Source organism: Microcaecilia unicolor, chromosome 2, assembly GCF_901765095.1.
Source record: "Microcaecilia unicolor chromosome 2, aMicUni1.1, whole genome shotgun sequence".
Taxonomy (NCBI): domain Eukaryota; kingdom Metazoa; phylum Chordata; class Amphibia; order Gymnophiona; family Siphonopidae; genus Microcaecilia; species Microcaecilia unicolor.
This window is the reverse complement of record NC_044032.1, coordinates 378,125,765-378,153,189: the sequence shown is the minus strand read 5'-3', so window position 1 is coordinate 378,153,189 and position 27,425 is coordinate 378,125,765. Positions and strand designations below refer to the sequence as shown.

The following is a 27,425-nucleotide window of genomic DNA, read 5'->3' as shown; positions in this document are numbered from 1 at the left end:
CCCCACCCCCTTCCTCAACACTGACTGCTCAAGCCGCAGCTTCCTCGGAGGAAGGGGTTTCATTCATTGCAATTTTTTTTCTCTCCAGTCGTTTCCTTTATTTTGGCTTCTCCTCCCCCTCATCCCTTGATGTCCCTCCCCCTCCCCTCCGTCTTACCTCTTGCAACCCCCTCCTCCTCCTCCTCCTCTTCATTCGCTTGATTCCTTCTGACTTTTGGAAAGTGTTTTCCCGTTTCCTTCGCTTCCCCTGCACTTCCAAGGGCAAGAAAAGAGCAGAAGACAGTGGAAGGGGTAAAAGGGGGAAGGGAAAGATTGGGGGAAAAAAATCTACGGGGAGGAGGGGGCGAGAAGGATACATAATCATCCTCCTTCCTTCCAAGAAGACAAATATAAAAAAGGGACACGGGCATCTCTTGGTGAGACGGAGGAGCGGGGAGCGCAGCAGCCGGCAGGGGGAGAGGAGACAGCGGCAGCGCACCATGCCCTGGGACTGGCCGGGGCTCTGGGGCAGCTCTCGGGTCCGGGGACCCTTATGGATTTGGATATGGCTGAGCAGCACCCTGCCTTTTCTCTGCATCCCCATCAACGAAGGTAAGACAGAGGAGAGCATACATTCGGCTCCTGTTCTGCAGTGTGTGTGTGTGTTGGGGGGAGGTTCAGAGGGGTGTTAAGTATCAGAGAGAGACAGTGTGTGTTGGTGGGGTCCGCTTTCACCCTGGATCGGATCGGTTTGGTTCGATTCCCGAGCCTCAGAGACTGGGACTCAGCTCTCCTGCAAAGGGATCGCCTGTACGTGGATACAGCTCCCTCCCTCCCTTGTCTTATTGTAACTTTCTTTGGTGCAGGAGGCAGGGAGGGAGCACCTCCTGAGCTTCGTGGCTGTCAGTTTGCTCATGCGGGGTCCCCGATAAGGGGGCATCTGTTTTCCCTTGAAGTACATGAGGTGATGAATTGAAATTGCTTAAAAAAAACATTTCTATAAAAGTGCTTCTTAAAATTTGTCAGTGGATCTTTGTACAGGGACGGAGAGAGAACCCGATTGTTTTCCTCCCTTTAAGCATAAACGAGTGGAAGCGATAAAAAAAAGAAAAAAAAATAGTCAAAATGATTAGCACTGGCAGGGAAATAAGGAACAGATTGCTTGGATGATGAAGAGACTGGCATAGGAGCGAGGTGGTGGGCTTGCAACTTCCACACCTTCTGCAAACTTCCAACTTCTTAATTTAGATTTTTTGTTTAATACTCAGAAATTATTCCGTGAAGCAGCAGCTCTTAAGCAACGGCCGATCTTATCCGAGCAGGGCTTTTCACATTTTCACAGCAGGTCCACTTGGCCAGATCCGACTGAAAATGATTCATCCCGCAATGAATAAAACCTACACGGATTTATGTTCTGTTATCAGCTGGTCAGCCTTAAGGCTTTAACAGCCCGGTTTCTCCTCTGAACGTGCAAAGTGAATGCATGCGAAAAAAATAAATAAAAAAGAAGGCATATGAAGACAGGATGTCAGCGTTTAAGCAGAGTTTCTTTTTTTATTGCTGACAGCAAAATATCATGACATAGTTTGTGTAAATCCGTGTCTGCTCACGCTAATCCGTTCAGCGTAGAAATCGGCATCTCATTGCAATTAGGTATCAGGGAAAACTTTGAATTTCCAGGTATACAAGTAGTTTATGTCAATATGAATTGATTTAAAATAATGCTAAAATGAAGTTGTGCTTAAACGTTTGTGTACACCTAGCATCTGTGCGCACGTACGAATCACACACCTGCACGCTCAGTCTCTTCGGTATGAAATGTTTCATCCATAGCTGGGTTGAACCTGCTGTTTGCAATGGGGCGAATTTACAAGAACATGTTTGTTCGCATTTTAGCCCCAGATGAGGACGCTTGAGAGTGCCTTGTTGGTGTCACATTTTCTTGGTGGTGCTGCTGGGTGATTGACAGAGGTGGCTGCTGCTATGCCGAGCTGGAATGTGTCTGGAAAAAAATGTGACAATTTCCAAATAACTTCTGAAATTGAAGAAATAGTTCTAGTTGTACTGCAATCAATAGTCCTCAGAATAACTTAATTTATTCTATACTTTAAAGTCTGGCGTCCCTCAATATTTTCACATTACAGAGGGTTTGATTTTTTTTCGTTTCACTCTCCTAACCTTTAGCCAGATTTCATCGAACAGAGATTGGCTGTGTTTTATGGAGCCTGGGGAGTTATGCAGTTACATATATCAAAGACACTGGACTAATACTGTGACATCCTCAAATTCTCCAGTGTCCCCTTTCATCCTTAAAATATAGCATTAAAGGCATCACTTAACGCTAAAAGTCCTTGCTCCCTGGCTGATTAACCAGACAGGAGTTGGTTTTAACCACAGAAAACATCGATTTCAGCTCATTCAGGTCTTTAGTGTGCAGGGCTGTAGGGACCGGGATTCTTGTTTTCTGGATAGGGCATCATCCAATTTTAGAGAAAAAAAACGAGGCTGGAAACTAGAAGCACAACTTTGTAAAACGTGTTAATTGCTTATTGCCTGCAGTCCACTAAATGGATAAAACAGAGTAGAGCCTTGCTCTGTTCATTTTCATCCATGAGACAATTTCTAGAACCTTACCTATTAGCACATCCTGAGAAATATGATCTAAGGGTCCTATTTGCTAAACATTTTTCCTATTTATAGGAGGGAGAAAACCTGTGTCTTTTCTACCACAGGGCCTATTGCATAAAATGGGCCTTTTGGCAGATAATGCATGTTAATGGTGTTCATCAGTGACTATTAGTAAATGACTCCCCTCCCCCCCCCCCCCAATAAATAGTTTTATCCTAATTCAGGAGCCTGTCAAAAATGTTTTCTCTTGCTCTCAGGTATTTTTGACTGTCTAAACATAAGCTTTAACTCTTTGTTTACCACCATAGCAAAAAATAAAAAGTGGATGTGGAACTAACCGATCCTATTTAGACTGCCAATTTCTGCTCTTCTTCTTTCCGAAAAAGATAATGGCACCTAATGTGTGTTGAAAGTGCCTCTGGATTGTCCAATGACACCATAGTGAATCCTTCTTAGACCCCCAAAGGGATACAGGAAAAGCATAAATATATGGGGTCAACCACTAGACGGTGAGGTTAAGGGAAATTCTTAAAAACAGAAGATGGGGGCCATAAAGATTTTTATTTCATAAAATATGGACCCTACAAGTCTTTATCTGTCATCATTTACTATAAAAATACCAGAGTTAAATTACATACAGTAAGTAAAAAAAAAAAATGGTTGAAGACTCAGGCCCATATAATCAAAACTCTGATGCTTTATTGAACAGTGCTGGAAAAATACTGCCACAATAGCATGAGCAACACAGCTCCATAATTCTCAATGCTAATGACATGCAAATATAGGTGCACTGTTACCATTGAGCATTAGAAAGTTAAGGGGCAGGATTGTGTCGCATGAGCTCAAGAACTCTGCTTAAGCACAACTGTTTAGTGCATGCCTAGTGTGAAAATGAGACTATTGTGAAGATGAAGCTCCCACCTTAGGATCCCCAGGTCCCTCTTTCACTCAGGGTGAGCTGGTTCTCAGTATGCAGATTTTATGCAAAGTAGGCTACTACCCCTTTCTGCTCAGGGTGACCTGCTTCTCAAAAGGCAACATAGTCAGGTCTCACCAACAGGATATTTCTCATACAAATCTTTTATTCCCGCTTCCTGGAGTACACCTCTTCCAGCTTAAAACACTTTTACCAGCTTAAACAGTTCTTCCAGCTTAAACATTCCTTCCCACTCAGTTCAATCTTCCAGCTTAAGCACCTGGACATACAGTCCTTCCTTGTAACATACAGTTCCTATATCTGACACTCTAGGGCCTTCTTACCCCAGCCAGCTTCCTTCTTGGTAACACACAGTTCTAGACACACAATCTTAAGGACACAGCCAGTACTTCTCATGGGGCTCCTCCTGCTCACAGCCAATAATACTTCTCATGGGGATCCTTCTGATTCAGCTACCAGCCCTCCTCTGCAGCTGCTAGCTCTCCTCTCTCCCTCACCACTCAGGTGGGGTATTAAGTGGTTAATGACCAACCAGGACCCAGCCCATAACCTGCTGCACCTGTTTCTATCCCCAGGACTCTCCTTGGTCCTAGCGACCTCCTTCTATACACCCCTTACTGGCTCCCTTTAGTGACTCACCCAGCCCTTCTCCCTAGACATTTTAGGGGAACAGCGCCCTCTAGGGGCCTAACCAGGGTAGGACAGCCTCTTCCTTCTCACACCAGTCAAATTGGGGAGGAGCCTGTGCCCAGGAGTGGAGGCCGGACAGATGTGGGCCCCTAAGACATAACTGGTTTCAGCTGGTTTGTTTACATCCATCATCCATGGTCTGGCAGAAAGTGGTAATATATTGTGTCACCTATATGCCAAGCCATACCTTTCTTCTTAAATATGGCTACTGTTCCTGCCAAGCCGTTAACATTCAGGGGTACGGAGGACTGGGAACTGTTTTAGACTTTGTCTACCGGCCCAGAGCTATGGATCTGTTCTTTGTCCTTCTATTTTGTAGCCTTGGCTGTTCTTACTTTATGCTTCCTTTGCTTTTAGTGGCACTTTTTTTGACAGACCATGGCTCGGCACAACCCTAACACCAGCTCTAAGCTGGCATAGGGTTGACGGCGGAAAGAGCACCCTTGTTTGGTATGTTGTCTTTTGAACATTGGGGGAGGAATAAGGAATAACCTCATCAACATGCATTTTTCATGCTCATTGCACTGCGAGTCGATGAGCTCGTTGGTTAATGCGCTCAGCTCTGAGCATTTGGTGCTAGCAAATGCAGGTGCTAGTCCGGCGCTAATAGCCTCTACCGCCTGCATTTGCTTCTGAGCATCGGGGCCTCAGAAACTGGAATGACAGAGAAAAGAGTGGAATGACAAATGAAAGAGGTGCTGTTTTGCAAACTAGCTGGGTTTTCTGTGGTTGTAGAAAATGAGGGCTTTTATGTTGCAAAGATTTACAAAGCTGAGATAGGGTTTTAGATGGGGGAAATCTCCACAGGTCCAAATTTGATTCCCCTGAACAGTGAAATTTAGAATGAACCCAGCTGCTCACAATATTTAGTGCCAGCCAGATAAATGTGCAAAAATTGGGTTTTAGATGGGTAAATCAACTTCTGTCCAAATTTAGGGCCCTTTACTAAGCTATGTTAGGTGCTGATGCTCACCTAAAATGGTCTAACCCAAGACATGTTTTGCCATGTGTGCACACTTGAGTGCTAAATATTTTTTTGAGGAGGCGTGTCAGGGCAGACAGTGGGCATTCCTGCACTAACCAGTGAGTGCATCTACATTACCATGTGGTAACATGTTAGCATATGGATAATGTGGGAGCCCTTACAGCGTACAAAATAATTTTTAAAAATGGCTGTGCGCTAATGGAACATTAGCACACAGCCAGAAATAAAAGAAGTAGTAAAAATGCATGAACTGAGCATGCTCAAGGAGTATCACCGTGAGCGGCTGGAAAACAATCTGCCGACTTCCTCGCTGCTGAGGCAGCTTTGAGTGGGACAGGGTGGAGGTGAGGGTTTGGGCAGTGGATCTATTTGGCTGGCGGAGTCACCAGCAATTTAAGGGTGCTGCAGTTTTAGAGGGAGTCTGAGTCCAAAGTGGGGGGGGGGGGGCATGCCCCCAAGGCCCCCCTCATGGCTACGCTACTGATTAGTGCATATGGTTGTGCCACACTAATAATGAAAGCAACTTAGTAAATAAGCGTCTCAGGGGGTAATTAAAAAAAAAAGACTTCCCTGTGTGTGACCACATACACACATCAAGTGACTTGCACTTTGCTAGTAGGTGTATGGGGGGGAGGGGGTGTGGTCTGGGTTGAGTATGGGTGTCCTTCGCATGTACACATAGTGATCATAAAATACTTTAAGCAATGCATGTACATGCAAACTTTACATGTGAATATTTTACACGTGCACTTGAGCTGGTGTCAGTGTCTGAGCCTGTATTCAAGGTGTGATTTTACCATGTACACTCGTATTTTATAGACACGTGGATGGGCATAATCGAACGAGGAAAACCATCTCTGAGGACGCCCCCGTGAATGGGCGGGGCATCCCGTATTATCGAAACAAGATGGGCGTCCATCTTTAGTTTTGATAATACGGTCGGGGACGCCCAACTCTCAACATTTAGGTCGACCTTAGAGATGGTCGACCTAAATGTTGAGATGGGCGACCTTAGAGATGGGCGACCTCAGTTTTCGCCGATAATGGAAACCGAGGACGCCCATCTCAAAAAGGACCAAATCCAAGGCATTTGGTTGTGGGAGGAGCCAGCATTTGTAGTGCACTGGCCCCCCTCACATGCCAGGACACCAATCAGGCACCCTAGGGGGCACTGCAGTGGAATTCCTTTGGAGCTGAGCCCCCCACTCCCCACAACTGTACACCACTACTATAGCCCTTAGGGATGAAGGGGGGCACCTACATGTGGGTACAGTGGGTTTTGGAGCGCTCACATTTACCACCACAAGTGTAACAGGTGGGGGGGATGGGCCTGGGTCCGCCTTCCTGAAGTGCACCGCACCCACTAAAAACTGCTCCAGGGACCTGCATACTACTGTGATGGAGCTTGGTATGACATTTGAGGCTGGCATAGAGGCTGGCAAAAAATGTTAAAACATTTTTTTTTTTGGGTGGGAGGGGGTTGGTGACCACTAGGGGAGTAAGGGGAGGTCATCTCCGATTCCCTCTGGTGGTCATCTGGTCAGTTTGGGCACCTTTTTGAGGCTTGGTCGTGAAAAAACAAGGGACCAAGTAAAGTCAGCCAAATGCTTGTCAGGCAGAGGATGCCCATCTCTTAACCACGCCGCCGTCCCGCCTTCGGTACGCTGTTGACATGCCCCCGTGAACTTTGGTCATCCCTGCGATGGAAAGCAGTTGAGGACGCCCAAAATCGGCTTTCGATTATGCCAATTTGAGCGACCCTGACAGAAGGACGCCCATCTCCCAATTTGTTCGAAAGATGGGCGCCCTTCTCTTTCGAAAATGCCACTGATAGGCACCTATGTAGTTTTTTTTAAATCATGCCTAGCTAGGTGTTTACTTGACTTTTTAACTTAAATGCTCTGTTATCAATTTAGCCTCCGAGGCCACAGCAGGTGTAAAAACTGCACCTTGCATGCATAACAGATAGGATTCTATTAAGTGCATGCTACAAGAGTCAGAACACCAATGACTTGCCTTTGCCCCTCCCACATGAACCCCCCCCCCCCCCTTCACATGTACACGCAAGACAATTTAAACATTTTATAGAATAGGGTCGTAACTTACGCACGAAACTGCAAATTAGAGCCATTTGGTGCCGGTTAAGGATAGGTATTGATAGCGCCATGTAAGCATCAATTAAGTTTCATGCATAAATGGTACTGTTCTATAACTGCGAACGCAATTGCGCATTTAGCTGTGTGTGCAAGTTACAGAATTAGGGGGTAAATGTGTAATGATTCAGCCTCAGGCAACAGTGATGAAATAGAGAATGTTTTTTTTAGTTGACTGGTAATGTTATGGAGAACTTCTGTTTTGGGCTGCCTGTCCATTGTCACAGTTATCAAATATGACAAATGGCACTGCCACACCACATACATGTGCACAGACCCCCTTGTATAGTACAGAAGTTTCATATTAAATTGTGCATGTCTGCACTTGTTTTTATAATTGAGAAAAGATCCAGAACTGAAAATTTACCATGTAATATGAAGCAATAAACTGAGCAGGAAATGCAAAGTCCAGACAGATCAGCAGTGCGGTGAAATGAGTATTAATCGTACATAACTGACTCAGACAATATATGGTAGGCTTCTATAAATAATTCAGATTATTCTCTTTAAGAAAAAAAGATCTACTGTCTAATAAGGTAATCATTTTAGGCAGGGTCGGTGGAGGTGGGAAGGGGCATCATTGAACCTGCAAATTATTTGTGACCTCAGCTTCCTTAATGCCTGGGGGTCAAAGATTGATTGTGGTTTATTGCTATTCAGCTGAAATTGATATTTGCCCTTCACATAGCGTGGCTGAGCAGAACGCCTCTTGCATTCAGATTTCTAGTTTACGAGTGAGTCTCTGCCGCCCTGCTAGTAGAAAGTGAAACAGATTAGCATTAGCTGGTAAATTACTGGAGTCTGGCAAAAGTTAGAAAGGCCTGTGGATGAAGGTATAATTTGACAGCTGACACACTAAGGAGGCGGCCTTGTAATGTGCTGCAGATATTTTCATGGCATCACATTTATTTATTTTACGGCAGGGTCATGTTATTTTTCTTTCTTTTTTTTTTGACAAAGAGTTTCAAGAAGGCTGGCTGAAATGCCTTGTGCTTCTGGCTTATCCCAAATTCCCCCATTTCCTTTCCCAGAATGGTTCTAGTATGTGTAACAGTATTGGTGGGCCTCTGCAGAAAATGAACATGACAAATGGCAATTTGTGCAGCTCCAACAGCTCGCAAATTTGGTTATTTTGTGGTGAAACTAAATGAATGCACCACTGTTTATCAATTATTTTACCACAAGCCATGCTATTTTAGCAGAAGACTTATTTTATGCAATGAGACCTAATTAGTAATAACCCAGGTTAACAGTACAATAACACATCTTAACAGTAGCCCATATGGATAACTTTCCCCCTTAATTAAAGAAAATAGAATGTTTCTAGAAATTGAAACCATTGCTATATGTAATAAAAGTGAGACAAGTATAGGGCTATCAGGCCATTGTGACATCACTGATGAGGTTGGCTCTTAGGCATTGTTGAAATGAGGCTTTATGACATCACAATTTCAGCTCTGGTTACCAGATACTGAAACTCTCCACACTATGGGGAAAAGTTATCAATGTGGGTTACCATTCTAACATGCTATTTTACGACTCACTTATGATATTTTTGCACAGGTTCCATGTTATGCAATAATGTGTCCTAATTACTAATAACTCGAGTTAACAGTAAAACAACATATCTTAATGGTAGCCCATGTTGATAACTTCCCTCCTTAATTAAAGAAAATAGAATGTTTCTAGAAATCGAAACCATTTTTTTAATGTAATAAAAGTGAGACAAGTATAGGGCTATCAGGCCATTGTGACATCACTGATGAGGTTAGCCCTTAGGCATTGGTGGAATGAGGCATTATGACATCACAATTTCAGCTCTGGTTACCAGAGACTGAAGCTCTCCACACTATAGGGAAAAGTTATCAATGTGGGTTACCATTAAAACATGTTATTTTACCACTAACATATTTTGCACAGGTCCCATATTATGCAATGAGTCCTAATTACGAATAACCTGAGTTACCAACATAAAAACGCATCTTAATTGTAGTCCATGTTGATAACATGCCTCCTGAATTCTCAAACTATTTTATTTAGTTATTTACTTTTTGCTAATAATGCTACAGTACAGGGGTCATATACTGAAAATTAATATCATTAATTTGCTTTGGGGCTCTTTTTACTAAGTTGCATTAAAAAGTAGTCAGTGCTATCACTAGCACAGGGCTTTCTCATGTGTCGAGGCCACTTTTAGCAAGGCCGTAAAATGGCCGCATGTTCCATTTACTCTATTAGTGGCCTTGTGCTAATTCCCTATTAGCATGTGAGTCGTTACTGACACCTATTTTCCAGACAGTAAGGGCTCCCGTGCTAACCACACGCTAATCGGTTAGCGCACAGTGATGTAGTTAAGCTAACCAATTAGCACTAGACATGCTTATTCTCTGCCCCCCAAGCACACCCCCAGCGCTTAAAAATTAAACATATTTTTTAGTACTTGGAAGTGTGTGCAGATCCCAAAACTACTGCAGGATGTCTGAACGTGCCGTGCAGTAGTGCTTTATACCCTGCGATAAATACGTTAGTGCTTCCTGACGTTTATTAAAGGGGCCCCTTTATTTGCAATGGACCCTTTATTTGTCTTGGGCAAGTAAAGGGGATCCTTTATTTGCCTTGGGCAAGTAAAGGGGACCCTTTATTTGCCTTGGGCAAGTAAAGTGGACCCTCTATTTGCCTTTGGCAAGTAAAGGGGGCCCTCTATTTGCCTTGGGCAAGTAAAAGGGAACCCTCTATTTGCCTTGGGCAAGTAAAAGGGAACCCTCTATTTGCCTTGGGCAAGTAAAAGGGAACCCTCTATTTGCCTTGGCCAAGTAAAAGGGAACCCTCTATTTGCCTTGGCCAAGTAAAAGGGACCCTCTATTTGCCTTGGGCAAGTAAAGGGGACCCTTTATTTGCCTTGGGCAAGTAAAAGGGACCCTCTATTTGCCTTGGGCAAGTAAAAGGGACCCTCTATTTGCCTTGGGTAAGTAAAGGGGCCCCTTTATTTGCCATGGACCCTGCAGCAAATATAGGGGTCCTGGTACTAAGCTGTGGTAATGAATGGCCTTAACATCCTCTTATGAGAGTCATTCCCATGTGCTAAGAGCCATTTTTAACTGTGGTCATAAAAAAAACCCTGGTTTTCCTTTTATGTCATGAATGGGCATGGGCTAATTTTGTCATTCGCGCATGGCCATTTTTTAAAATTACTGTGGGAGCACTTACTGCCACCTATTTTGTAAGTGATAAGGAGGGGAATAATCGAACGCCGCCGGCGAAATAGGTCGTCGGCGATCTATTTTGGCGGCGGCGCAACAGCTGGCCGGAACCGTATTTTCAAAAAAGATGGCCGGCCATCTTTTTTTTTGATAATACGGTGTGGCCCGGCGAAATGCCTTGGATTTCGCCGGGTTTGAGATCGCCAGTTTTGTTTTTCCGCGATAATGGAAAAAACTGCCGGCGATCTCAAACCCGGCGAAATCCAAGGCATTTGGCCATGGGAGGAGCCAGCATTTGTAGTGCAATGGTTCCCCTCACATGCCAGGACACCAACCGGGCACCCTAGGAGGCACTTCAAACATCTTTTATAAACAATCAAATTAGCTTCCAGGTGCATAGCACCCTTCCCTTGTGTGCTGAGTCCCCCAAATCCCCCCCAAAACCCACTGCCCACAAGTGTGTACCATTACCCTAGCCCTAAGGGCTGAAGGGGGGCACCTACATGTGGGTACAGTTGGTTTTGGGGGGTTTGGGAGGGCTCAACATTACCCACCACAAGTGGAACAGGTAGGGGGGATGGGCCTGGCTCTGCCTTTCTGCAGTCCACTGCAACCAACAACAACTGTTTCAGGGACCTGCATACTGCTGTCAGGGTGCTGGGTATGACATTTGAGGCTGGCAAAAAAGGTTTGTATTTTAATAATTTTAGTGTGGGAGGGGGTTGGCGACCACTGGGGGAGTAAGGGGAGGTAATCCCCCATTCCCTCCGGTGGTCCTCTAGTCAGTTGGGGCACCTTTTTGAGGCTTGGTCGTGAAAATAAAAGGACCAAGTAAACCCGGCGAAATACTGCTTATCGCCGGGTTTTATTTTTCCATTATCCGCGAAAGCCGGCCATCTGGTAGCCACGCCCAAGCCTGCCCATGTCCCGCCATCGCTTCGCCGCCAACACGCCCCTTTGAACTTTCGCCGGTGAGGCGAAGGGAAAGCGGCGAAGCTATCACAAATGTAGCTTTCGATTATACGCTTTTTGCTGCTTTTGCGAAATCGCCGGCCATATCCCGATACGTGTCGGGAAATAGCCGGCGATTACTTTCGATTATAAGCTGGAAGGGCTCCCACTTTATCCGTGCACTAACCAGTCAGTACATGGTAATGTAGTCAGTACATGGTAATGTAGATGTGCTAACTGGTGCATGTTAGCACCTAATGCAGCTTAATAAAAGGACCCCAAAATGTGTTAAATGGCATTAGTTTTTATACAGAAGGTTAAAAATGGTAAACAGTGGTGTATTCATTTAGTTTCACCACAAACTAACTGAATCTGAGAGCCGGTGGTTCTGCATCATTCGCCATTTGTCAAGTTCATTTGCTCCATAGGCGCGTGCGCACTGCTATACATACTAGAGCCATTATGAGAAAGGAAATGGGGATTTGGGACGAGCCAGAAGCACAAGGCATTTCAGCCAGCCTTCTTGAAATCCAAGCCCCATGGGTGATGATGCCACAGTGGGGCTGGAAGTCACAGCCCAACAGTGACACACAGACCAGTGAGGCTTTCAAAGGGAAAGAGTCAGATAGCTGGGACTCCAGTAATTCAGCCAAAAGTTACAGTCAAAAAAAGGGGGGGGGGGGGGGAGGGAAGAAAATAAAATCTGCCACACAGCGCCCAGTGACAGACTAGCACAGACCTCTTTTGGAGGCAGAGAAAACAGTGGCTTTAAGGATACATGCTTACTGTGGCTGCCTGTCTTGAAGAGAAACGTGTGTGTGTGTGTTCGGTGGGGGGGGGGGGGGGGGGGTCTGCAAAGTCATAGGCAGGCATGGCGATAGGCTATGAAAAGCTGTACTTACAGCTTGCATATGGTCTGTTTGCTGCTAGTGCATAAGTGCTCATAGCTTTCCAAGTTTGTCAGAGATGCTAACTGGTGTGCAGGCACTAGGGAACAGGAGTAACGTGTGTGAGGGAGCTGGGTACGCACAAAGGGGATGAGTGTGTCACAATCACTACTTTTAAATTCCAATTGTGATCTCTCAAAGGGACCTCAGTCCCACTACCTGAGAACCCTAGTATTCCAAAAGTGCTATTAGGTTAATAATGAGCCACATACACACTACACAGCACTGTAAAGACATGTACAAGAAAGGCAGTACCTGTTCCTGAGAGCTTACAACCTAGTCTGAGCACTTTGTAATGCTTGAGTAGATGTGGAAATGGTCATATAAGGAAAGAACGGAGGACAGGCGAGACCTGCTGCAGCACAAATGCATAAGAAGAGACAGGTTATTCCTGTAGTCTATCAACCAAGCTAAAGAGAGATTTCTTTTTCATGCTGCAGGTTCCAGTATAACTGTGAAAGAGCAGGTTTCAGGTCTCACCTCCACAAGAGGGGCAAAGGTAGACAGAGACAGTACAGGAAAGAAGTTGCAGGTACAGTCAACAGAGCAGAGCAGCAGGTGCAAAGTATTCCCTGTTGAAAAATGTATGCAGCTGTTTTTGGCAGACACAGAATCTGTTGAATCCCCATGTCATGGATTTGCATCAGAATCCTCAGATATTGAAAGTTTAATGGCTGTAGAGTGTCTTGAAGATCGTGTTAGCTTCCTAAGCGCTGAGGAGGTATGAAGTGACATTGGTACTGCCAGAGTCAAGAGCACCACAAAGGTAGACAGTAGAACAGTGGTTCCCAAACCTGCCCTGGGGGAAACCCCAGCCATCCAGGTTTTCAGGATATCCACAATGAATATTCATGAGGAAGATTTGCCTGTACCTCACCTACTGCATTCAAATCTGTCTCATGACAAATTTGATACATTAACGTATTTTGGCAGCAGGCGCCATAATGGGAGTAGCATTGAGTCTCATTCGTGTATTCTTACTGCCTTGAGTGAATTCCTTCAAAAAGGCGGTAAATAAATCATAATAAATAAATACAATAAAATAAATAGCTGTGTTTAGTCTCCCAGTGAAGCTTTAAGCGACACATGGCCTATGTTGAGAGTGAGACCAGGACTATGAGCATGGACTGCTACCTACAAGATCTTCAATAGAAAGTGTTGGAGAGCTCAAGGGTTTAACTACAACCGAAACACGAACTGGATTGGGACAATTTATAAGAGGTTCCAGGACGACAAGGGATTGCTTATTTGCCATCAGCAGGTCGAACCCTTCATTCATCATTGAGATTTTTTGTAATGAAGATGTTTTGAAGTTTTCATGAATATATATATATATATATATATATATATATATATATATATATATATATATATATATTCTGTTTTTTTGAGGATTTTTTTTGATTGGTTACCAAACCTGCATGAAAGCAGCAGTTTAGACTTTTTAATTGTCCTTTTCCAATAGTGGTGGATTTTATATTTACACACCAAGAGAGAAGATTTTCCTGTTGCACCTGGGAAATTTGTCACAGAGAAAAGGACTTCAGTAATACAACTCTTTGAGATAAGTACTGTATTTGGTATTGTTTGTGATGCAGAATTATGACAGGGTACCTAGGGTAATTTTGGAGATGTACTGAGCACTAATTTGTATTCAATAAGCATTTTGTATAAGTTTTGTATTATGAATGACTACAACGTATACGAGTTAACAAAATAAGCTTGATGAATATTCATTGTGGATATCCTGAAGACCTGACTGGCAGAGGGTTCCCCCAGACAGGTTTGGGAACCACTGCAGTAGAAAGTGGGGCTGCAAAAGTCTTCAGTGCTAGGACTGTAACTTGCAGGGCACACAGCTTAGCTGACCTCACTCCACTGCTATGGTCTGACCTTCTGTGGATTATCCTGATGCTGCACTGGCCCTTCTACTTTGTCCAGAGTCCTGGACTCTTGCAGTGAGTCCTACTTCTATTTCCACCCACGGCTACTGCTTTTGGGGCCTTCACCACAGCATATCCTCTGCTCTTTCTCTCTGTGTCTGGTTCCAGACAGTCCATGAAGTCTTCCTCTAGCTCATTGGCATCATCACCACAGGTTCATATGCTGGGACATTAGTCCTCAGGACCAGTTCTTAAACTTGAGTAAAGGAAGAGAAGGAATACTTGATCTATATTATGGGGTCATTTTACAAAGCTGCTGTACCTGTACCACCAGGTTGCCACACGCCAAATCAGGCCTACTGCCAGGCACATTCAGGAGCCCAGTGGTAGGTCTGGATTCTGGTGGGCAGCAGCTAGGGTGCTAGAAAATGTCTTTTCTCCAGGTGGTGGTAAAAGAGGAACGTGGCAAACCCACTGCATGGCCTCTTTTACCGCCGCTTGGTAAAAGGGCCCTATGTGAATAGACTGTCTTTGATGTGAATCCTTGCAACATTTCAACTTCAAAATAAAGTGCAAGTCCTAGTAACATTAAATTCTGGGTGAAATGTCGCTCATATCGGCAAGTTGAAGAGTAGACTATTTCTTTCCACCAGAGCTTTTTGACCTGCCGATGTACATACAGTCCATAGGCATCCATTTCACTTTTATGCAGGTGATACCTTTCTTCTCTACTCTACAAACCCCTTCAATTCTTCCTTAGGGCCACTTCAAAGCTGTCTTCTACTTGTTTCTGTCTGGTTTTCTGATCATAAACTTGTCCTTAATAGGAAAAAAACCTGTAACATGTTGGTTTACGGGTGGCCTTCATACTCCATCCATTCTGTTGCAATTCTTCGGGTCCACTCTCCAATCAGTTGAATCTTTCAGGTACATTGGAGTTATTCTTGACTCGCAACATTTGCACCTCAGATTTCAAATGCGTGCAAGACAAGTTTTTTTGTACTCCATCAACTCTGCACAATTCAGCGATACTTTAGTCGCAAAATCTTTCATTCCTTGATTCTCTCGTTGCTTACTATCAGGCAGGGGCGTAGCCAGACAACAGATTTTGGGTGGGCCTAGGCAAGAATTGGGTGGGCACCAAGTGTTCTCCCCGCCCCCCCCCCCCCCAAAAAAAAAAAATTATCTCAGCTGGTGGGAAAACGTTTCTTTCCACCTTGGCAGCAGGCATGCACTGAAAACTGAGCAGGTGCTGGTGTCGTGGAGAGTAGCGTTTTCGTTACCATCAGGGGAAATCTTCAGCTGGCGGAGCTTGGGTTTCCCACCAGTTACCACTAAACATGTGCTACTGTTGGGTGGGCCTGAGCCATAAATGGGTGGGCCCTGGCCCACCCAAGCCCACCTGTGACTATGCCACTGCTACCAAGTTAGATTACTGTAACATCATATACTTAGGTTATACCCAGGCTTCTATTAAAAGGCTTCAGTCTATACAGAACACAGCCACCCCTTTGCTTTGTCATGCCCATCGTTTTGACCATGCCTCTCCATTGCTGCAAAAGTATCATTGGTTACCGATCCATCGAGGTATACTCTTTAAACTGTTGGTCTTACAGGCTTGGTCTACCCCGTACCTTTCCTCTTTCACTATTCCGTATTCTCCAGCCCGTTTTTTTTTTTTTTACATTCAGTAAATGATCAGCATCTAGTTTTACCTGGAGCCCAAGTCTACTCAACTAGAGTCCAGTTGTCACGGCGCTTTTTTCTTTGCTGCTCCCACTAGTCATCCATGCCAAAATCTCTTTAAAAACTTTCAAAATAAAACTAAAGACCTGGCTTTTTACCAAAGCCTTTTCTGTAGATTGAACCGTTCTGACAATCTGCTGTTGCTCTCCCTCTCTTGTTTCCTTTCCTCCTGTTTTTACCTGTCTGTATCTCTCTACCTCTGTTCTATCTACTTTCCTGTAAAATTTTGTAGTTCCTTTCTTTTTCCTTAAGTTTCTTTTTAAATATTGTAAACCACCAAGAGCTGCCGGTTAGTCATGGTGATATAGCAAGTTCTAATAAACCATAACCATAAACTGCGTATGTGTTGTAATTCAGGTATCTCCCTATTGTTTGCTAAGGAGCAGAGACATGTAAGTAATTCAGTGCATATTTAAATGATGTCCAACAGTGATTGAATTATGGGCAGGCATGTTTGATCTCATGCCCTTAGTTCACACTGATATCACACTGTGAACATGCTACATGCTCTTCCCCTGCCCTATTCCAGATACAGCTGATGTCATCAGAATACTACTACTACTACTAATAGCATTTATATAGCGCTACCAGACGCACGCAGCGCTGTACATTTGACATAGAGAGACAGTCCCTGCTCAAAGAGCTTACAATCAACTTTGCATATCAGTAGAGCAGGGGTTGTCAACCCAGTCCTTGGGACACGCCTAGCCAGTCAGGTTTTCAGGATTCCCACAATGAACATACCTGGGATTGATTTGCATGCCCCACCTCCACTGTATGCAAATTTATCTCATGCATATTCATTGTGGGTATCATGAAAATCCGACTGGCTAGGCGTGTCCCAAGGACTGGGTTGACAACCCCTACAGTACAGGGATAATGAGACTCGGGAACATTGTAATAATGCTGAAAATATATTACATGTTGGCATAGGTGGGGGGAATTGGTCTGAAAAGATGTGTAAAGTGGGTTTATTTGACTTCTCTGAGATGTGTGGGGCCTCTTAGCAACCCTTTCCAAACATAGGCTACAGGTATTTGAGTTGGTCTGCTGAGGCAAACACATTTTGCTCTTAACTTCTTTTTTTTTTTTTTAAGTCCCTAGGGAAGTAGAATTGAGCCTTATGTTTAATTTTAGTAAGTTTAGTGGAACAGTTTAACAGCAGGAAAAAATATCAAAGAGAATAAATGCTATTAGCAGTGCAGTTAGCCCCAGAAATCTTTGAAATGAAAGCGTGTCTTTATTTTGCAAAGGAAAATGCCAGGTATAAAAGAATGTCATGCAACATTTCAAAGGGAGCGGTTACACATTGTTTTGCTTCTGGCAAATTGAAACAAAGTGAGATTATTTTCCACCTGTGGAATATTTTAATACTTTAAGAACCAGATATTTTAGGAACGTTTTGAAGTTAAATAGATTCCAAACTTGATTTTCGAAGTGAAAAGGAGGAGACTTGAAGGAGAATGTAGGGCCCCTTTAACCAAGGTGCACTGGCGGATTTAGCATGCGCTAACAATTAGCGTGCGTTAAATGCTAAGACACCCATAGAAATATTATGGGCATCCTAGCGTTTAGCAAACAATAACTTTTAGTGTGCACGAAATCCATTAGTGCGCCTTAGTAAAAGGGGTCCATAGAAAATGAAAAAGGAGGTGTAGGATCCTACATTAAAGCAGGACCAGAAGAAAGCAGAAATCATGAAAAAATACATTTTGTTTGATATTCCTTCTAGATGAAGAGAGAGTGGTGGATCCGAGAGAAAAATAAAGGTCATAAATAGTTGTGGAGTAAACCTATTCTGGTCTATTTTCAAAAGGGGTGGTCAGCATGTTTTTAAAAAACTTTGGCCAAAGCTTTCAAAAGAATATGTATATTCAGCACTGCTGTACATCTAGTGGCACTGAATAATATATATTTACCACTGACCACTGCTCATTATCCATAGACCGGCAATACTCAGCCACTATCCCCTGGGATCTACATATCGCGTCTAGCGTTCTGCGCAGAAATCCAAGCATATTCTATAACAATGTGTGTACCTTAATTGGCTTAACAAGCTAATCAGCATTGATAACAGCACTTAACATGCAACAATGAGCACTAATTGCCAACAATTAGAATTTATGTGCACAACTCGCTAAGCGAATTCTGTAATGAACTGCGCCTAAATTCTAAAGCTTGCAGTTCAAAAGAGGCGTGGCTATGGGTGGGGAAAGGGGAGTTTCATGGGCATTCCAAAATTTATCTGCATAGTTATAGAATATGGCCCAGTGTGCGCAAATCTACGCACAGGGATTTATGTTCTGTTTTTGTTGGTATAAATGGAGACACATGGTTTTAGGCGCTGGGATATCAACTAAACATATTCTATATACTGCACCTAAATCTAGGCACCACTTTTACAATACACTTAGTCAGAAATATTTACCGTGTGGTTTTTTTTTTAGGTGCCTTATATAGACTCTCGCCCTATATGGATAGCCTGTGGAGGTCATAATGGAAATACACATTGGTTTCAGAACATTTCCCTTTGGCTTTTGCACCTGCCCCAAGGCATGTACAAGTGCCAGCTGTCTGTTTAAACCAGGGAACCTACAGCTAAAATAATATACCCCCCCCCCCCCCAACACCCCAATCCCCCCTGGCTCTTACTGGGGCTTTGGTGGCTAATGGGAGAGAGGAGACAGGAACAATCCCCAGTGCTCCTGCTGTTTCTCTGTTCAGCTTAAAAAATGGTGCCTCTGACCCACTAGCAGTGGTCTCATAGTGCTAGAGGGCAAGCTGGCAAGGGTACAATGTCCATATACGTGCAGTGGCGTACCAAGGGGGGGCGGTCTGCCCCGGGTACACGCCTCTGGGGGGGTGTCGCAGCGCGCGCCTGTTGCCCTGTCTCAGTCCGAGTTTGCAATTCGCATGTGTTCACTGCTCCCTCTGAGTCTGCCCCGGGGCAGACTCAGAGGGAGCAGTGAACACATGCGAATTGCAAACTCGGACTGAGACAGGGCAACAGGCGCGCGCTGCGGCACCCCCCCCCCCCCAGAGGCGTGCACCCGGGGGGGGGGTGTTATTTCGCCGGGGATGGGGTCACGCTGCACCCGGGGGGGGGGGGGGGCGCATCGGCGATCCGCCCCGGATGTCAGCTAGGGTCGAAACACCACTGAATACGTGCAGCCAATAACATATACGTTCAGGCTGCAACAATGCAAATTTTTCAGATCAGGACACCTACATGCATTTACTAGTATCCTTCTACATATTTTATAGAAGGCTCCACCTTCACCAGAACGTTTTGTAAAATGCAAGGGGAATTGAGCATGTTCCAGTCTGAACTTCTCAGTTCTGATCATAATGACCTATCCAGCCTTTACACATTTACTTTAGGCCTCCTATTCAGATAATGATTTCCATCCATGTTCTGCCCTAACTCTGTCCTAGTCCTAAGCAGATAGTGGTGGAGTGGTTAAATAGAGTTTCAATCTATCACTATCCATGTATGGGTTGAAAATTGACAGTTATTTATAACTTGAATTTCTCACTGAACCAGCAGCCAACCCAATCGCTGGTACCAGCACATGAAAGGGGAGCTTTGGGACCCTAAAATAAAAATAACTACACTACGTTAAAGTGTACTTTGGACCCAAGAACTGTTTTTATGTACTTACTTTTGTTGAGGCCTACTCAGTGAGCATGTTCGTGTGATTTGCTATCATAACAGCTCATTATTGTGGAATTTAAATAAACTTTCATACACAACTGACCTTATAGAAATGGTTTCTATTGCAAAAATCATTGCTACAAAGCAACTTTGCAAAAGGACATTTGGTTCATTAAAAAAAACCTAAATGGCAATAGTTTGGCATTTTTTACATTCGTGGGCGTTTTGTGCTTTTTGCACGAAGGACATTTTTTTTTGTGAACTGACTTCATATTAGCCTCTAAGTGGACAAAGTGGTTTGTGCCTGATAACATCTTCTGTTTCTAGGTTTTACTTCTGCTGACAGTATATCTTATCATTTTTTTTCTGTTTATCTCTCAACATAATTACTTATATGTAGGGAGGTTACCTAAAAACATGATTATGATCCATTGAAATATACCCATTCTTTTCTGAAGCAATAATCCATTCCCTGCCTCATTTTCAATACACATGAATTCTAAGAGACATGAATGCCATACTCATAGACTCACTCTGGATGGAAAATAATGAACAATGAAGGAATGGAAAAAGGATGTGAAATGACAGTTCTAAATGGGCTGTGTAATTTTTTTTTCAAATGTTTTATATTCAATTAATATCTTATATATCAACTTTGTGGTATCAAACGCTTCTAATTGCATTCATTTGTGGTGTCTGCAAGACATGCTTTAATTAAGTTGTACAATGTAGATCAATACTCATTGTGCATCCATTACAATTTACAACAAGCATATACTGTTCTGAGCAATTTAATTACTGTAATTGTAGCACAGAGAATTCTGTATGGCTGTGCCACACTGTTCCTGGAATGTCCTGATGGAAAGAGACAGTGTACTTAAAGATGCCTAGGGCTATGCTATACATGCCCTTTGGCCTCTTGTATAGTTTTGTTATTTAGGGGCCCAATATTTAAAAGATACTTCTAACTTTGAGAGTTATACTTCTAAATTGGCCTTTTAAAAAAACTTATAAGAGTCGAGTTATGCAAAATTTCAGTAAACACTTAAATTTAGGAGTATAAAAAGTAAGTGACAATGGGGAGGGTTTAAGGTGGGGAAAAATTTAGACATTTAGCACTGATTTTTTTGCACAGCGCTCATACATTAGGATCATAAATATAGGCAAATGAATGGCAAGCTAAATTTATAAGCATAACTTTTAAGCTCTTAAATTAAGATGGATTTGGGCTCCTAAGTTTGGAGGTAGTTAAGGCGTGGTAAAAGTCAGACTTTTACCTCACTTTAATTTACCATGAGAATGACTAACCTACGGTAACTCTGCACTGCAAGTTAGTCTCTCCTGTGGTATATGAATAACATTATTTGCAATCAACCTCACAAGCAGCATTATTCACACTACCTGGCATCATCAAGCCAGGAAGCTGCAGCCTGATGCTCATGGGCACTTCTTAAAGTGGCCTGCCAAAGTTAATGTGAAATTCCCCTGTTACCTGCCAATCATAACCCCCCCAAAGACTCCCCCCAATTACTAATCCCCTTCCAAAAGCCCCCCTTATCTAATCCCTTCTCCAGATGAATCCTGACAATTCAGGCCCCTCCATCAGCAAATATTCCCCAAAATGTGCAAAGAGCAGAAAACACGAAGAAATTACATGGAAATACTTTTAAAACAAATAGGAGGAAATAACTATTCTTTGAGTGAAAAAAATAAGCTCTGGAATTTGTTGCCGGAGGATGTGTTAACAGTGGTTAGCGTATCTGGGTTAAAAAAGAGGTTTGAACAAGTTCCTGGAGGAAAAGTCTATATTTTGTTATTGAGATGGACATGGGGGAAGCCACTGCTTGTCCTGGGATTGGTAGCATGGGATGTTGCCACTAATTGGGTTTCTGCCAGGTACTTGTGACCTTGATTGGCCACTGTTGGAAGGAGGATACTAGGCTAAATGGACCATTGGTCTGACCCAGTAAAGCTATTCTTATGTTCCTGTAGCCCCCTCCCCCCGATCTGTCATAATCCCTGGTGTCTCGAAGGGTAAGTGCAGGAGTGATTCCCAGTTGCTCCTGCCTCTTGCTGGTACCAGATTCAAAATGGTGCTGGCAACTCCTAGCAGTAGTCTTGTGGCACTGCCACTAAGGGTGATGCTATGGTACAAAGGACTTTCACTGCTGCTAAATATGATCCGAATATTCAGTGACGATATTAAGATATTGACATGGAATTTGAATTAGACAAATGATTGACATCGAATGCTAGAAATGCTCCATGGTAAGAACATGAAGGGATTGAACAAGCCTACAGATATCTGTGAAGAAGCCTATAAGTATCTGCGCATCCTACATATGAAACATCAAACATATCATGGTAAAGAACAAAATCACCAAGAATACATCAGAAGGGTTAGAAAAATCCTCTAAAGGCAAAAATCTATGGAGGAAATAAGTTCAAGGCCATCAACATTTGGGCCATACCTGCCATTAGAAAGTGTGGGGATTGTAAATTGGACTAAAGCAGATCTAGAAACTTTGGACTAAAAAAGGTGATAAATTATGACCATTAGGTATACTCGGAATCTCTGCTTTATCTTCTTCACAGCTTAGGTGGAAGAGAATTGCTGCAGGTGCTATAATCCCTGGGAAAGGATAAAAGAGGCCTGGCCTATACTAACAATAGTGAAAAGGATGTGTTAAAACTAGCAATCGAACAAGTTGTCTAGCAGATCTACAGACAAGAAGAAGTAAGAAAAGTGACACAATAAGCCACCGAGGGGGGGGGGGGGGCAAAATTCCCCAGGCCCAGGCTTCCAGGGGGGCCCGGCGCAGGGATCTCTCTCTCTCTCTTGCTCCTGATGGGACCCAGGTGATCGTGTCCCGACAGGAGCAGGAGAGAGAAAACTCCAGCGTCGGGCCCCCCTTGCATTGTCTGCCTAGCAGCTGCTGGGCCCTCAGGCCGCACATGCTCAGTTTTGAGACTGAGCATATGCGACCTGAGGAAAGCAGCCGCAGGTGCAGGCAACGCTAGGCAGAGGAAGGAGCCATGCTGCCTGCAGCTGGTGGGGCCAGCCAAGGTACTTCGGGTGGGTAGGCGGGAGGGAGGAGTACCATGGGACATGTTATAGGGTCACAACATAGTTTTAGAATGTGTGTGTGCTAACCACTCATTAAATATATATTTTTTTATTTTGTAGTTTTTTGAAGGGGTGTGTCAGGAGTGGAGAGTGGTCATTGCTGCATCAACCAGTTAGCGCATCTACATTACTGCACACTAACAGGTTCACATTGAATAACACACCCTTACCACCTACAAAATAGATGGTGGTAAGTGCTCACAAGGCAATTTTAAAACATGGCTGCACGTTAATGTCAACAATAGCATTTGGCCTTTAATGTAAAAAATAGAAAATTGGGCTTATTATGGCCACGGTAAAATTGGTGCACAGGAAAGACCTGTGTAAGGGTGTGCTAAGGCTTATTTTTATTGCATCTTAGTAAAATGACCCCTGAAGGATTTATTGTAGCAGCAGAGGGAAAAAGTGTTTCTACAAATGCAATAAAGAAACATGCAAGTATCGCCTGTGCAAAGACACCAAAGAGACCGCAGACCACCTACAGGTTCATTTTCAAAAGAGAAGGAAGCCCATCTTTCGACACATAGTAGATGATATAGTAGATGACGGCAGAAAAATACCTGCATGGTCCATCCAGTCTGCCCAACAAGATAAACTCATATGTGTATACCTTACCTTGATTTGTACTTGCCTTTTTCAGGGCACAGACCGTACAAGTCTGCCCAGCAGTATTTCCCGCCTCCCAACCACCAGTCCCGCCTCCCATCACCGGCTCTGGCACGGACCGTATAAGTCTGCCCTCCACTATCCTCGCCTCCCAACCACCAACCTCTCTTCCCCCACCTGCTCCGCCACCCAATTTCGACTAAGCTTCTGAGGATCCATTCCTGCTGCACAGGATTCCTTTATGCATATCCCACGCATGTTTGAATTCCGTTACCGTTTTCATCTCCACCACCTCCCGCGGGAGGGCATTCCAAGCATCCACCACCCTCTCCATGAAAAAATACTTCCTGACATCTTTTTTGAGTCTGCCCCCCTTCAATCTCATTTCATGCCCTCTCATTCTACCGCCTTCCCATCTCCGGAAAAGATTTTTTTGCGGATTAATACCTTTCCAGTATTTGAACGTCTGTATCATATCACCCCTGTTCCTCCTTTCCTCCAGGGTATACATGTTCAGGTCAGCAAGTCTTTGGTCATACATCTTGGAACGCAAATCCCATACCATTCTCGTAGCTTTTCTTTGCACCGCTTCCATTTTTTTAACATCCTTCGCAAGGTACGGCCTCCAAAACTGAACACAATACTCCAGGTGGGGCCTCACCAACGACTTGTACAGGGGCATCAACACTTCCTTTCTTCTGCTGATCACACCTCTCTCTATACAGTCTAGCAACCTTCTCGCTACGGCCACCGCCTTGTCACACTGTTTCGTCGCCTTCAGATCCTCGGATACTATCACCCCAAGATCCCTCTCCCCCCCAGTACCTATCAGACTCTCACTGCCTAACACATACGTCTCTCGTGGGTTTCTACTCCCTAAATGCATCACTTTGCATTTCTTCGCATTGAATTTTAATTGCCAAACCTTAGACCATTCTTCTAGCTTCCTCAGATCCCTTTTCATGCTTTCCACTCCCTCCCGGGTGTCCACTCTGTTGCAAATCTTAGTATCATCCGCAAATAGGCAAACTTTACCTTCTAACCCTTCGGCAATGTCACTCACAAATATATTGAACAGAATCGGCCCCAGCACCGATCCCTGAGGCACTCCGCTACTCACCTTTCCCTCCTCCAAGCGAACTCCATTTACCACCACCCTCTATCGTCTATCCGTCAACCAGTTCCTAATCCAGTTCACCACTTCGGGACCTATCTTCAGCCCATCTAGTTTATTTAAGAGCCTCCTGTGAGGAACCGTGTCAAAAGCTTTGCTAAAATCTAAGTAGATTACGTCTATAGCACGTCGATGATTCAGTTCTCCAGTTACCCAATCAAAGAATTCAATGAGATTCGTTTGGCACGATTTCCCTCTGGTAAAACCATGTTGTCTCGGATCTTGCAGCTTGTTGGCTTCCGACACAAATCAGAAGATGGGCGTCCTCCTCATAGGGTCGTCCAAATCGGTACAATCAAAAGCTGATTTTGGGCGTCTCCAACTGCTTTCCATCGCAGGGATGACTAAAGTTTAAGGGGATGTATCAGAGGCATAGCAAAAGCGGGACTTGGGGGTGCCTAACACATGGACGTCCTCAACCCATAATGGAAAAAAAAGGGCGTCCCTAATGAGCACTTGGATGACTTTACCTGGTCCTGTTTTTCTTATGACCAAGCCATAAAAAGGTGCCTGAACTGACCAGTTGACCACCGGAGAGAATTGGGGATGACCTCCCCTTACTCCCCCAGTGGTCACTAACCCGCTCACACGCTCAAAAAATATCTTTAAAAATATTTTTTGCCAGCCTCAGATGTCATACTCAGGTCCGTGACAGCAGTATGCAGGTCCCTGGAGCAGTTTTAGTGGGTGCAGTGCACTTCAGGCAGGCGGAGCCAGGCCCCCCCCCCCCCACCTGTTACATCTGTGGTGGAAACAGCGAGCTCTCCAAAACCTACCACAAACCCACAGTACCCACATATAGGTGCCCCCTTCACCTGTAAGGGCTATGGTAGTGGTGTAGAGTTGTGGGTAGTGGGTTTTGGGTGGCTCAGCACTCAAGGTAAGGGAGCTATGTTCCTGGGAGCAATTTATGAAGTCCACTGCAGTGCCCCCCTAGGGTGCCCGGTTGGTGTCCTGGCATGTCAGGGGGACCAGTGCACTACAAATGCTGGCTCCTCCCACGACCAAAGGGCTTGCATTTGGTCATTTCTGAGATGGGCATCCTTGGTTTCCATTATCGCAAAAAATCAGAAATGATCAAGTCTAGGGACGGCCATCTCTAAGGACAACCAAAATTTCAAGATTTGGGCGTCCCCGACCGTATTATTGAAACGAAAGATGGACGTCCATCTTGTTTCGATAATACGGGTTTCCCCGCTCCTCCATCAGGATGTTTTGCGAGGATGTCCTCAACAAAACTTTGGCATCCCTTTCGATTAGGCCCTACTGGAAAAAAATCACCCAGACTAACTACAGGAAAAGACATAACACATTAGTGTCCTTGATACGTTTGGCAGATATTCTAGTTTATCTTTTGCCAGTAACCACAAATTGGTGGATCCACAAAATTGAAATTGTGGTAGAAAATTAATAACCCCAAATTCTCTGGGACTTCCAGATACTGACTTGCTGTACAATATACTTGATATCACTGTGGTTGAAAAGAGGCAAGTGTGATTCATACCAGGAGTCAGCCATGTTGAAAAGAAACAGTTGCAGAAGATCATGAAATATGAAGACTTGAAGACTGAAATTGAGTGACTTTGGTGAAAACCTGCAGTTGTGGTCCCTGTAGTAATTGGTGCCCTTGGAGCAATAGCAAAAAACCTGGAACAACATCTGAACACACTGGGCTTTGACAAAATAACCATCTATCATCTACAGGAGGCTGTGCTGCTTGGAACTGCCCATATCCTGTATCAACACCTCTGAGTGAAGGAGTGGCCTGGCTCAAATCCTGCTGCTACTCCATGTGACGTCAGGTAATCACTTAGGAGGGGATTCTATAAATGGTACTTAAAATTTGGCATTGTAAAAAAATTGGCTCTAAGAGCAATTCTATAAAGGGCATGCATCCTTTATAAAATCATGCTTAGCACTGATTCCCCATGCCTAACTTATGCCTGCTGAAATCTGGTGTAAATGCAGGCGTGCAAGTTAGACACGCTGAGGCTGTATCCTATAATTCTGTGTGCAGCTTTTCAGAATGCCCCTAACATGCCCGTGGCCAATCCTCCTTTTGAGTTACGTGCTAGTAGAGTTAGATGTGATGCAACATAGAATAGCACACTGGAAGATACGCACATAAATTTTAATGTGTCAATTAACTTCAGTAATTGGTTGTTAGCACCCAATTATTGATGGCTAAGGGCTTGTTAATTAATTTGCATCTTCGGCATACGCCCACATTTAGGTGTGGAATTGTAGGAACCGTATATAGAATCTGGGGGTTAATCCTCCATTGTCTCAGGTACAAACTTAGGAGGTCCTTTTACTAAGTGGTGGTAAGCACTAACACGTGATTACTATGCAGAAAAATGCACTACCTTGGGGGGGGGGGGGGACGCTCAAGCGTGCCATAGCAGTGTTTGCATCTGCACATTTTTTAGCACTGTGAGGGTAAATTTGGGAGCGGAGAGTAGGCGTGCCCAGCACTAATGGGTTAGCACAGCTATGCTATACTACTACTACTACTACTTATTATTTCTGTAGCGCTACTAGACATACGCAGCACTGTACACTGGGCATGAAGAGACAGTCCCTGCTCGACAGAGCTTACAATCTAATTGGGATAGACAGGACAAATAAGGGATAAGGGAATTAGGTGAGAATGATAAAAACATGGGTACTAAAGAAGTGAGTAAGGGTTAGGCATTAAAAGCAGCATCAAACGGGTGGGCTTTTAGCCTAGATTTGAAGCTGTATTGCTGTGCTCCTATCCGTT

General features: G+C 44.1%; 1 protein-coding gene across 2 annotated transcripts in view; it reads left to right on the top strand.

The window, feature by feature from the left end:
- The first annotated feature begins 383 nt into the window (after positions 1 to 383).
- EPHA5 (EPH receptor A5) overlaps positions 384 to 27,425 on the top strand; it is a 609,249-nt gene continuing 582,207 nt past the window's right edge. For both annotated transcript variants that reach the window (XM_030194566.1, XM_030194568.1), the window contains exon 1: positions 384 to 591. In XM_030194566.1, coding sequence (XP_030050426.1) covers positions 480 to 591 — 112 coding nt within the window. In that variant the 5' untranslated portion in view covers positions 384 to 479. The remainder of the gene's footprint in view (positions 592 to 27,425) is intronic.